Here is a 13,936-nt window from a genome sequence, read left to right as displayed (position 1 = left end):
TCAACAGACCCAGTTTGTGATGCGCACACACCTGAAGAGCAACATAAGGGCCTGGAAAAAAGTCCTGAAGTTGTTGTGTAAGTTAATGGCACTCTCACTATCCTCCTCAATCGCAATGTTCCCAAACAGCTGTAAAACACAAAAAGCACTCCAGCATAAACCCACCATCATATTGCCCACCAACTTAAAATAAACCCATTTACTCATTCTCATTATTTTCCGAGCAGCCTGCCACACTTTCTCACATACTCACCTGCATGCCAATGATGGCATAGATGAAGAACAGCATGGCAATGAGTAGGCACACATACGGCAGAGCCTTAACACAGTAAATAAGTCAAAATCAACAAATGTTAAATGTGAGTGAACACCAACCGTCTGTTATTGTCAATCTGAGGAGAAATTTGCATTTTATTGTCAAAATATTGTTTACAAGACAAAATTGCAGCTGTATGCTGTCAAACACAGTCTATTAATATCTCAAAGTACAGTGTGGCTGCACACTGCTTGTGTATGTCTGTGTGTGTTTTACCTTGAAAGACTGGACGAAGGTCCAGAGCAGGATCCGTATGGTCTCACCCTGCCTGAGCAACTTAATGAGACGAGCAGCTCTGAAGAGCCTTAGAAAACTCAGATTTATGAAGTTGTTCTAAAAACATAGAAGGAAAAACAGAGAGAAAGTGAATCAAAGATTGGGGGGCCGACAGATAGAGGAGAGGTAAATTAAGAGGGGTGAAAAAAGAAAAAGTAAAGCATGTCCGTCTGAAACATTCGATTAGTGAACAAATAATAAAAAAAAAAGAAAAAAAAAAGACAAAAGCAAACTACTAAACCAATGAAGAGAAACCAGAAAACAGGAATCAAACTGGCAAGACTGAACAGGCTTGGCATATCCAGTGGTGAAGAAAAGGGGAAAAGTCAGAAAGAGAGGGGGAGGGGCAGCAACTCATTCAAAATTATAATAAACTAAAATAAAATAAAATTGTAAAAGAGCCTAAACATAATCATTAGTGAAGGGAGTGCATAGACCCTAACTTCTTGCTTCAGTCAACCAAATGCACTGATCTTTAGATTTCAAGCTCACAGCTCAAGTGGAATCATGCCAACCCACACTAATAGCACACAATGACCAACAGAGGGCACTAGCAAAGAAAAGGGACACATGCTGGGTTAAAGGACAGATTGCAGTCAGGATTGCTAAACCTTTGTATTTTTGTAGCCCTTTTAGCAATTTTATTAATAGTGATTGTGGGGATAGGACAGGAAATGCTCAGACCTGTATACAGTAAAGATCACTAATATGTTAAGGAGATTAAACAGTGTTTTTGTTTGAATTGTAAGATGAGAAATGACGGTTTTGTGTCCTTTAGGCCACACAGAGATACTGATACAAGGAAACAGGACTAGAATTTGGGTTTAAGGTGGACTTAACTCCCCCTACACAACTGACCTACTGACATTGCTTAGATGTCATCTGTATGTTAGCGCATGTGTGTGTTGATGTTTTTGGATGTCTGTATGACTGAAAGTGCAGTGTTTTTTTTAAACATAAAATCACAAATGTTTCAGAAAAAGGAAAAAGTTGCAACATGCATTTAGGAGACCTGCAGAGAAACATCTCAACTGTGTGTGTTACACAGGCATAATTAGGCAGTGTCACATTATCAGACAGGCAGGGGTGAAAAGTAATCCTGATTCGAGCGCATGCATCATCATCATCATCGTCACCGTCAGCCATAGGGAAACAGATGCAATAGATGCACTGTACTCCAAAAAAAAAAAAAATAAATAAATAAAAAATAAAATTAATTACAAACCATCTACATGTAGGTGTTGCAGAAGCATGGTTTATAGCAGTATTTTTGAAGGTTGATAAAGCAACCATTGTGATTGGCCAGGTCAGGTCATGGATATACACATAGAGATTCATAGTGCATTTTGATTGGATGGAGTCATCAGATGGCGAAGCCGCCACAAAGAAGAGTTTAAAGAAAGCATGTAAAAAAAGATAAAACAAGAAATGAATTATCATTATACATATATAATAACAAACCTGTCGTTTAATAAAAGATAAATTATAGGTGAAAAAATCATTTACTTTTTACATTTTTATTTCATAACCTTTCAAATGAGCCTGAATTGTTAGCATGCTATTTTTAATAAATACATAATTTGTCATAAATGCCTTAGAACTGGGTGGTCAGTCCTCTTACTGGATATGTAACTAATCTCCAAGAGTTTGGTTCTAAACTTTTTTATCAACTACTGTTAGACCAGGTATGCAACTAAATTCTGCAGAAATGTAGATCTCTAGAAACAGAATTGGACCTGAAACTAAGGAATCACTGTGTATTAATATCATATTATAAAGCATTTCAGTTGATCACAATTTCACATTAAAGACCCCATGAAATCAAAATAGTTTTCAGAAAAATGTTGTGGCTTTTAATCTGCGTATCAGTTTTGAGGCAATCAATATGCTATACTGAAATTAACCTTTATTCACAATTTTTATTCGTTTTCTTTTTTCCTCCATTTCACTTTTAAAAGAGATAAGCATTTAATTTAATTTAATTTAAAAAACAATTTTAATATCACATTACAGTTCTTCTCTTCTAGCAAAATGGATCAAATATACTGATTACTTGCACAAATATTGCACAATAAACTCACTACAACAAGAATGCACCCAAAACAACCTGCCACTAACTAGCAATAGCGAGTACTAAATCATGATTTTGCGGGTTTATGAAATAAACTAAAGGCTATTTACTATTTCAAGTCCTTCAGTACATCTCGCCCCTTGTTCCTGTTTCAACAGGAAATAAACCATTTCATGGGGTCTTTAAGCATCTCAAAGTCTATTAGAAGAAATAATAGAAGATATCAAAGTCTTAAAGTGCATGTACAACTGATAGGTGCTGATGGTCTGCTGCGAAATCAAGAAACACACACACACACACACACACATACACACACACACACACACACACACACACACACACACACACACACACACATACACACTTGTTTTTATATCATTGTGAGGACTCTCCATAGACTTCTCCATGCATTTTATGGATTTTATACAGATCTAATGATAATTTCTATCCCCTAACCCTAACCACCTTTCTGCATTTGTACTTTTTTCACAACCCCCCCCCCCCTTTGTTTAGTATGTATTTATAAGCCATTTCCCTCAGGCTTTACTATCCTTGTGGGGACATTTGGGGGGATTAAAATGGGAAAGGAGGAGGTGGGAACCGGACGAACCATCAAAGTAATATTTAATGAAAAGTTAAACAAAAAGACACAAACATAAACACACACACGACAGCTGCGTGTGGCTCTCTCTCCCGAACTGCCACATCTGGCTCGTCTTTATCCCTCTGCTCGGCTGATTAGCCCGATTGGAGGCCGGGCATGTGCACTCATGGCCTGGTCCCACCCTCCTCCTCGTCACAGTAGTATAAACATGTACACCCACACACACACACGCACGCACGCACACACACACACACATCCTTTCACATGTTCAGTTAATCTTGTTAATCTAGTTAATCATTGTGTCAGAATTTTGCCACATCCTAAACCAGTGGTTCTCAACTGGTTTTTTCTTCTGGACCCAGATTTTACATTGGACATTAAGTGGCGACACACCATAAAAATATTGCATTGCAGATGAGAAGCCTTTAGCGCATATAAAGCGCTGAAAGCGAGATTATCATCAAATTTGCCTCGGCAGCCTTAAGTTTCACTTGGGTAGCCACCGAAAATTTTAAAAAGTGAGAGCCATGGCTTATTCTTTCCCTGCTATCTGCGATCCTATCCGAACAGACCTGTGCCCCACTTTTGTGTCATGACCCACCTGTTAAGAAACACTGTCCTAAACTAAGACTATTTCAAACAGCATTTTGTTAATCTTTATACTTAGTACGCATGCAGCATTCAAGACCTCTTATGAACTGAGAGACTACAAGGAATGCTTGTACTTTTAAAAATTCATTTGTCACACTGCTGGACCATTTTAAATAATCTAGTGAAAGCAAATATGAGATTAAAACTGTAAAAAAACTAAAAAAAAATAAATAAATAAATAAAAAGAAACAGTGACACCTTATATTCATATACAATTTTTCCCTAAAGTCTTATAAGCTAATGAACATGTTCCATGTTAACTACCCAAGTACAGTATATGTTTAACAGATTCAACAGAACAATAAAGATTTGATGGTCTTTGTACTGGTATTAGGGCTGCACAATTAATCAAATAAATAATCAAAATTACAATTACAGCTGCTACAATTAAGTAATCGTGAAAAGTGTGAGTTAGGGCAGTCTATAGGTCTATGTTAGGTCAAACATTTCCATTTAATTTTTAACATGTTTTTTTCAGTGGTTGATCATTTTAACCAATTAGAGATATGTCCATTGCTCGTTTCTGTGTATATTTTATTTAAAATTTGAATAACAGCTTTCTTTTTATGCTTCTAAAAGAGCCAAAGTAAAGTTGACTGTTGATGTGTAGCCAGCTTAAAGAATACGGCATGCAGTTGATCCACCCAAAATAAGTATTTAATGTAAATTCTATTAAGCGAAATTAATCGCAATTACAATATCAAGGGAAATAATCGACAATGACTTTTGTCATAATCATGCAGCCCTAACTGCAGCCCTAACCACCCATTGTGGTAGGTCTGTTTGATCTGGCTTGGGGATAAATGATGAAGTAGGAAGAGTAACAGAACCCCATCACTACTGAGCACCACTGGCTCACTGATCTGCCTCACACGCCAACTGGCACGATTATATAAGACTTTTAGGAGTCCCTTACACCTCAGTGAGCATGAAAAGATCCTGCTGAGAGTATCTCTCTCTCACACACATACTCACACACAAATATGGAAAAACACACAAGCATACATACAGGCACACATCCATCAACAAACAAACACACACATATGTACACACAGATGGCAGCCCTTCTGCTGCACACTTACCCCTAGTTCTGTGACTAAAATATCAGTGATGCTGCCAAGTACAGTCACACAGTCGAAGATGTTCCAGGCGTCTTTGAAGTAGTTCTGTGGTAAGAGGTCACAGATGTGTGTGTTATTTGGTTTAAATGAGGATTAGGCTTGGCGCACACGCACACGCACGCACACACACACACACACACACACACACACACACACACACACACACACACAGGCTGTGCCTGAGACTTAAAGGATAGTTCACCCAAAAATACAAGTTATGTTATTATTTACTCACTGTCATGTTGTTCCAAACTTGAAAACTTTCTTTCTTTCATGGACCGCAAAAAGAGATGTTGAATCTTAGTCTTAGTCTCCATTCACTTTCATTGCATCTTTTTTTCCACACAATGAAAGTGAATGGTGACTGAGGCTAAGATTCTGCCTAACATCACTTTTTGTGGTCCATGAAAGAAAGTCGGGTTTGGAACAATATGAGGGTGAATAAATGATGACAGAATTTTCATTTTTGGGTGAACTATACCTTTAAAGGGGTCATGCAATTGTTTTATAATTTTAATATGTTCCTTGAGGTTCACTTACAACTCCAATCTGAAAATGTTGGGACAGTATGAAAAATGATAATAAAAACAAAAAGGAGTGATTTGTAAATTATATTCACCCTTTTCTATATTAAAAGCACTACATCTAAACATTATATGATGTTTTACCTTGTGAATTTCTTTTAAAAAATTGTTTTTTTAAAAAATTTTTATGTACAGTAATTTCAAATCAGATGATTGCAATATGCTCCAAAAACTTGGGACAGTCGAGTGTTTACCATTGTGAAACATCACCATTTCTTCTAAAAACACTTATTAAGCATTTAGGCACTGAAGACACAAGTTTGTTAAGTTTTAAAAGTGGAATTTTCCCCCATTCATCCATTATGTAGGTCTTCAGCTGCACAATTGAGGTCTTTGTTGTCGTATTGTGCGCTTCATAATGCGCCACACATTCTCAATTGGAGACAGGTCAGGACTGTGGGCAGGCCAATCTAGCACCCACACTCTCTGCTTATATGGCCAGTATGTGGTTTGAAGTTGTCCTGCTGAAAATGCCGGGATGTCCCTGGAAAAGACGGTGCTAGATGGCAGTACATGCTACTCCAAAATTTGTACATTTCTGTCTGCATTAATGGTGCCCTCACAGATGTGCGAGTTACACATGCCAAGGGCACTGACACACCCCTGGCCCATACAGACACTGGCTTTTGGACCTGATGCTGATAACAGCTTGGATGGCCCAATTCCTCTTTGACCCGGAGAACACGACGGCTGCGTTTATCAAAAACTATTTGAAATGTGGACTCATTAGACCAAAAAACACAGTTCCACTGTTCTACTTTCCATCTAAGATGAGAAAGAGCCCAGAGAAGTCGGCAGCGCTTCTGGACAGTGTTGATGTAGGGCTTCTGCTTTGCATAGTAAAGTCTTAACTTGCATCTGTGGATGCAGCAGCGAGTGGTGTTGACTAACAAAGGTTTAATAAAGTAATCCCAAGCCCATGTTCATGATATCTATTACAGATGAATGATGTTTTTTTTAAGACAGTGATGTCTGAGGGATCAGAAATCATGCACATTCAGAAGTGGTTTTCGTCTTGCCCTTTACATATCGAGATTTGACCAAATCTCTTGAATATTTTAACTATATTGTGCACTGTAGAGGGTGAAATGCCCAAAATCCTTCCAGTTTGTCTTTGGAGAACATTGTTCTCAAAGTGCTGGATTATTTGCTGAAGTATTTGTTGGCAAATTGACAAGTCTCGAATGATCCTTGCTCTTGAAGGACTAGGCTGTTTTTAGAGGCTTCTTAAATACTATGACACAATTGCCTCACCTGTTTAACATCTCCTGTTTCACAGTGCCTTGTTATTTCAACTCGTCAAACTGTTATTAGTCTTAAATTGCCCGTCTCGTCTTTTTTGGAGTGTGTTGCAATCATCTGATTGACTGTACATTATATATATATATATATATATATATATATATATACAAAAAAAAATAAATAAATTCACAAGGTAAAACATCATATAATGTGTAGTTGTAGTGCTTTCAATATAGCAAAGGGTAAATTTAATTTACAAATCACTCCTTTTTGTTTTTATTAGCATTTTCAAACTTCAAAAGAATTGGGGTTGTATTAGTAAAGTTTTCTGCACAAAAACAGTCATATTTGTAAAACATGATAATTTTCCACCCTCATTCTGACCCTCTGTCAGAAACGCTCCATTTTGGTGCTGTTTGTCCTTTAAGACCTGACAGTAAACAGCCACTGTTATGATTGGCTCTCTGCTCTTGACTGACCTGATCTTTCCTTGCCATCTTATCCTCACTGCTTATCACTACTAGGCGGGCTAAGGAGCTGATATGTTAAAGTAGGCTTTAATGTATGCCTTTGGAGGTGGACAGATACAAATGTCTACCACAGTGTGACATCACAATGTTGAGGAAGTAGAGAACAAGTCATTTTGGCAGCTTGGTTTCAACAAATGCTCTTTTAGCAGTGAGGAGGAAGTTTTGGGTTCTGAAACTTACAGTATGTTTTTATAATACATCAAAAGATTGAGGAAAATTTGATTGTTTATGTCATGACCCCTTTAACAGAGTGTTTTATGTGTGAAGATACCTACAAAGGTAACTAGTTTAAGATCCCCAAACATTGAATTGAATCCTGCCTTGTTGCCTTCCGTCCTTCATATACTGACGGAGAAGGCAACATTTTTCAGCTTTCGGACACAACCACTATCATTCACATAATCCCAGTGACCGGCAGACAGGAAAAGGAGCAAAGGATTTATTTTCACTCTCTTGTGCTCTCTTTCCCCTTCCCCTTTTGCACTTATTCCCCCTCGTTTTCTCTCTCTGCTACAGAAAGGGTGGATGCCTAGAGGACTGATGGCACAGATGCTGAATATTAGGGCCTTTTGTGAGCTTGCCATGTGAGGGCCTGTAGGAAAAGAGTGCATTAGGGCCATTCTATACACCAGATGCATGGGAACACAGGCACCAGTGCCGAGAGCTTGAGAATTCATCCTAGACACAGCTATTTCCTTATTTAATTGTGTGTGTGCATGTAACAGTTCCACTACATCATCTTTTATTCTGCCATCATGCGTTGTCAAGGCCAATTCACTCTCTCTCTCTTCATTTCTGTCTCAGTCTGTCTTTCTTTTTCCATTTTCCCCTCCTAATTACATCAATGTGCCCTCCAGCTTCCTATCTTCATGTGCATCTCCTGCCAGCACGACTTCTAGCTGACTACAACCATTTCTTCCTTTTTGTGGCACATTTCCATGTCCCAGCACTTTTTTTCATCTTCTTCAGAATGCTACTTCTTTGGTCTCTCTCCCTCTCTTTCACCCTCTATCTCTTTGTAAATCTGCCTGTGCAACATTCATTCATACTTTATTTTTTCCCCATTCCATCGAATGGTACATAAATCAGGTACATACGCACATACATACATTCAATTTAGCATAAGAAAAATTTACACTCACCAGTGCTCCAAATGCAATGATCTTCAGTAAACACTCCATGGAGAAAAGTGAGGTGAACACTATATTCAGGTTGGCTAACACACCTTCATAGGTTAGTGTTGCTCCATCATACTAAACACAAAATATGTATATGTATAACAAAATCATACACATTCACACAAAAAATGTATGCTCTCAGAGAGTGCTCTAATGTGTACTAAGGATCCACACCTTCATCATAAGGACAATGGTGTTGAGCGCAATCAATGCCATGATGGTGTATTCAAATGGAGGAGACACCACAAACTCCCACATGCGATACTGGAATGTTTGCTTATTTTGGGGCATGTGACGTGTCAGCGGCTTGGCGTTGATGGCAAAGTCTATACAGGCTCTCTGAAAACAGAACAGATACAGTGAGGTTAGGAAACAACAATCATCTGACATGATGTACCTGACAAATGAGATAAATGCCAGTGATATGCATACAAATGAGCTAAACTGATCTTGTGCCTGTAAAACCTTCCGTCCACTATGTCTTTCACCTCATTTTTTTCCAGACTGTAATCCTCCATCATCTTGTCTCCTTGCTCCTGGAAGGTGATGATAATAAGAGCTACGAAGATGTTGACGAAGAAGAAGGGGAAGACCACGAAGTACACCACGTAAAAGATGGACATTTCCATCCGGTAACCTGGGCTAGGGCCCTGATTCTCGTAGGTCGCATCCACTGAATGTTTCAGCACCCTGGAGAGCGGTGAGAACAGGAGGCATTTGGTGAATTGTTGCAGTATGGTACTACTAAATCAAAGCTACACTATGTAATTTTTTTTATTAAAAAAATAACAAAATGTTATTAATGAGAGAGTGCAACAAAAATCCATCTTCCAAACCATGTCTTTACCCAAATACACTTTGATAAACCTATAATAATAATTTATATTTTAGAGCTGTTGGGATGGATTTTGCAGGAAATTGAATACATATGTCATTCGCCTGTGCGTGTTGATGTCATATCCATACACAGAGAAAATATGCTCCGGCTTCTGTAGCGCATGTATGGTGTGGGAGTAGCTGAAGCTGAAAGTTTGTTGTCACAATGAACGAGAAAAATTGACCATAGATCATTCAAAACGGCAAACCTTTGGGGAATCACCGGTTGCAAAAAACAAAGAAACCCCCGAACAGAGCAGAGTCTACGAGCAAAAAGGGAAAGCGACAGAGTCCGTAATAAAACCTGAATCAACATCAGCTTGGCTTTTCAGTGGCAACAACTCCAAGATCTGAAAGGATTTAAAAGCGACCCAAAGATGGCTTTTTTTTATTCAACAGGAAAGATATTTTATTGATATGTGTAACAGGGGACCGGAGGATCCATCAAAGTAATATTTAAATAAAAACTTAAACAAAAAGACACAAACACAAATACACACACGGCAGCTGCGTGTGGCTCTCTCTCTCCCGAACTGCCACATATGGATTGTCTTTATCCCTCTCCTCGGCTGATTAGCCCGACTGGGGGCCAGGCGTGCGCACTCACAGCCCCACCATGACGTACACCCCCTTTCTGAGGTTACAAAGTGTAGCTTTAAATCTTTTAGATCATTGTAAAAAGTTCTAACATATACCCTGCTGAAAAAAAAAAAAAACTTAAACCAGTCTAAGCTGGTTTTAGCTGGTTTAAGATGGTCTAACTGGTCTCCAACCTGACCAGCTTATAAGTACCCAAAACCCTCCTTAAACAATGACCAGCCTGACCAGCCTTGCTAATCAGGTAGACAATCCAACTCTCGTAACCAGCCTGGCTTGAACTGTTTTTTAAAATGTAAATAGGTTAAATGTCTCTTTTCATCTAGGAATTGAGATGTTTACTTACTGCGGCCACCCCTCTCCTGTAGAAACTGTGAAGAGGGTGAGAAGGGCCCAGAGCACATTGTCGTAGTGGAAATCGTACTTCTTCCATTCCCGCTTCTGCGCCCTCACTTCGTTATCTTTCTCATAGACAAGATACTCGCCCCTAACAACATAATAACACATCAGAAAAACATGCCAGTGTCTTTGTCCGTCAATGTGTTTGTGTGTGTGTTTTCTCTCACCTGCAATCGCGCTCAAGCTCCTTAGATTCATCAGTACAGTAGAAGAAACGGCCCTTAAAGAGCTGCACAGCCACCACAGCGAAGATGAACATGAACAGCATGTAGACAATGAGGATGTTCAACACGTTCTTCAGAGAGTTCACCACACAATCAAAGACAGCCTGAAAATATACAAAATAGAGAAGTAAAGTTTAATAAAGCTAACAACCAACAATGAACAACAAAACAACACAAGCAGAGCCTGAAATAAATGCAACCGGAAACTAGACAAAATTAAAAACAGCCCAGTCAAGTACAGAAAGAAAACAGATTAAACAGAACATAAAGCCCCATTTAGTGACAAAACACAATCCAACACAACTTGAAAATGTACAAAACAGTTGAATAAAGCTAACAAGCAACAGTGAAAACACTATGACAAAACAAAACACAAACAAATAAAAATGCTACTTGAAAACAGACAAAACAATAAAAAACAGCTTGGTCAAATACATAACAAAAAAGAAATATAGCCCATGTACTGTAAAGACAAAACACAAAAACAAATCTCAGTCAACACAGAGAGAAAACACATTGAAACACACAGGTGAGGTCCCAATACCTTCAGTTTGGGCAGACGCTTGATGGTTTTCAGAGGCCGCAATACTCTGAGCACACGCAGGGACTTGATGGTACTGATGTCTTTCCCCTTGCTGCTTCCTCTGCAGATTAACAGGAACACACACACAAACAATAAAATCAGCTGGAAAGTGAAACGGCAGGAGGTGGTTGGCAAAATGGGTAATTGATCTTGCACGAACACGATTTAGGAGTGAGTTAGTAGCTCTGGCTGTTAAAACAATGAAACATGCCTGCTACTTTCACACATTTACTCTCAGCCTATCGTCATCACTGTGTCTCCTCACTGAGAAAGTAGCTTGCTGTTACCAGACAAGCCTATCTCATAGTACACAGGATAGACACCTTCTAAACACATGCACACAATCTTTCTCTCTCTCTTCCCATCCCTCACAAACACACACACACACACACACACACACACACACACACATTTGCTAGTGTGGCTCATGCTGTATTGAAAACTACCATCGCTCAGTGGATCTAATATCCACTGTACTGTGCCCATGCTGTAACCAACACTGTACCTTTTTTTGCAAAAAACAATGGCTGGTTTCATTGCATGAAACGTGAACCAACAAAGCAGACTCAGGCATCTCCACAGTAGAAATGCCCAGCCAAACCTCTTTCTTTTTTCTTTTTTTTTTTTTGGGTTGTCCATTGGCAAACACATAAGGGATCTGAAAACACATATCCATTGACTCCAGAGGCAAGGAGCTTCTTGAAATTAGCTAGTCCTTTATACAGTATACCCTGCTGAAAAAACAAACAAACAAACAAACAAAAAAAAAAACAGTGTTGCTGGTCACATGCCTACAGTATGTTGTGTTTGGGATGCTGGTCCCAGCATACAGTAGGATGTAGGTGTGCTGGTGTCCCCAACAGTCCTCTTAACTACCTTAACCAGCAAGACTTCCTTGGTCAACCAGCTTCACCAGCTAGGTTTTGTAGGTGAACAACAGGGTCCACAATCTAAACCAGCACCAAACTAGCACTAACCAGCCTAGACCACCATGGGAATTTATGCTGGTCTAAGCTGGTCTTTTTTTTTCAGCAGGAAACTCACAAATTGGCTTGTTACACTCTATTGTGTGAAACACCCTAAAGCTAGTAAATATGAAGGCTTTCCTACATTTTCAGAATTTGCAAGTTGCTCTTGTGTTGTGCTATGGAAAGCAGATGTGCATCTAGTGACCAGCAAGCTAAATGCAACGTCTTCAGTCTTCACTGAGCACTAAACTATGTAAATGAGATGTTGTACAATGATTTACTCAATACAATACACCTCAGCAACACCTACACCTAAAAAGCACAATGCAGCTTATTACTTTGAATATATAGAATGGGGCCAAAATCTAAGAAACATCAGATCAGTGCTATTAAAGTGAGAGGTGCAGAGGTGACGGGCCCCTCACACCCCCCATCAGCCCTAAGGACTATATGGAATTAATAATCCTGAGCGTCCACAGACAGTTAAAAGGATAGTTTGCTCTAAGAATAAAAATATTGTCATTATTTACTAACACTCATGTTGCTCCAATCCTGTATGACTTTTGTTTCTTCCTGGGAACACAAATGGAGATGTTAATCTTAGTCACCTTTCACTTTCATTGTATCTTTTTCCATGCAATGAAAGTGAATGCTGACTGAGGCTGTAATTCTGCCTAACATCTCCTTTTGTGTTCCACGGAAGAAAGTCATATTAGTTGTGAACAACATAAAGATGAGTAAAAGATTAACTATCCCTTTAACACAGGAACACTGACAGATAAAAAGAGATGGGTGACTTACAGATAGACACAGAGACAAGTCCAAAAAAGAAAGAGAGTAAGGCTGTGTACTTGGCAGGACAAGAATTAAGAGCAGAGAGAGAGAGAGAGAGAGAGAGAGAGAGAGAGAGCAAGACATTACCCGCTGCCGCTACTGTAGGTGTGAGCAGTTGAAGAAATGAGAGAGGAATCATACACATACACACACACACACACACACACACACACACACACACACACACACACACACACACACATACGTACAAAGACATGGAGAGAAAGGGAGTTTGAAGGAAGAAATACATTAATATGAGACACATACAGTACAAAGAGAAAAATAAAGGATGCAAGCCTGTGAATTTTTAGACCTGTGCATGCCTGCAGATAAATCTCAGATATCTCAGATATATTTGTTTTCACTTACCAAATTATATCACTTACAAACCTTCATTAATATGTAAGCTACACCAACAGGTCGCCTAAATAAAACACACATGCACTATCACACACAAAACTATTTTAGATATAAGTTTTGGTAAACATGCGTTGCCGTTCTGCATGTGACTTTGTTGCTATGGTGACAGTTTTGGGAGCTAGTTGCCATGCCTCCTTGTTCGTTATGATATGATGATCCAGTGCTTTAGAGCTCATACTGTCACATAGCATACAACAATATGTCACAAGACATAGTCATATGACCATAAACAGTTTTTCAGCAGGGCAATAATGGAGACCTGTAGCTCTGCTGGAGACTGTAATTAACACAGATTTGTTCTTTAAGCATGTTACAGTCTGTAATTTACAGCACTAAATTGCATATGGTTTTGAGATAAACTAGTGCTTATAATGTAAGATGATGTGTGAAATACTTTCTCTAAAACCAGGTAAATGTGCAGGGACAACAGTAAGTGAGCCATTCGTGTCTGTTACTAATGTT

At 38.9% G+C, this 13,936-nt stretch overlaps 1 protein-coding gene across 1 annotated transcript in view; it reads right to left on the bottom strand.

Annotated features, from left to right (window-relative positions):
* The window catches only part of cacna1aa (calcium channel, voltage-dependent, P/Q type, alpha 1A subunit, a), a 125,831-nt gene that overhangs the window by 42,913 nt on the left and 68,982 nt on the right, over positions 1-13,936 (bottom strand). Inside the window, exons 26-35 of the mRNA XM_051714551.1 lie at positions 11,214-11,313; positions 10,613-10,773; positions 10,393-10,533; positions 9,062-9,263; positions 8,748-8,912; positions 8,538-8,648; positions 5,001-5,084; positions 533-649; positions 254-319; positions 32-129 (exon numbers count right to left, since the gene is read on the bottom strand). Of these exons, the coding sequence (XP_051570511.1) occupies positions 32-129; positions 254-319; positions 533-649; positions 5,001-5,084; positions 8,538-8,648; positions 8,748-8,912; positions 9,062-9,263; positions 10,393-10,533; positions 10,613-10,773; positions 11,214-11,313 (1,245 nt within the window). The remainder of the gene's footprint in view (positions 1-31; positions 130-253; positions 320-532; positions 650-5,000; positions 5,085-8,537; positions 8,649-8,747; positions 8,913-9,061; positions 9,264-10,392; positions 10,534-10,612; positions 10,774-11,213; positions 11,314-13,936) is intronic.

This window comes from Myxocyprinus asiaticus, chromosome 13 (genome assembly GCF_019703515.2).
Source record: "Myxocyprinus asiaticus isolate MX2 ecotype Aquarium Trade chromosome 13, UBuf_Myxa_2, whole genome shotgun sequence".
Lineage (NCBI taxonomy): Eukaryota > Metazoa > Chordata > Actinopteri > Cypriniformes > Catostomidae > Myxocyprinus > Myxocyprinus asiaticus.
The sequence above is the reverse complement of the archived record's forward strand: the minus strand, read 5'-3'. Positions and strand labels throughout refer to the sequence as shown.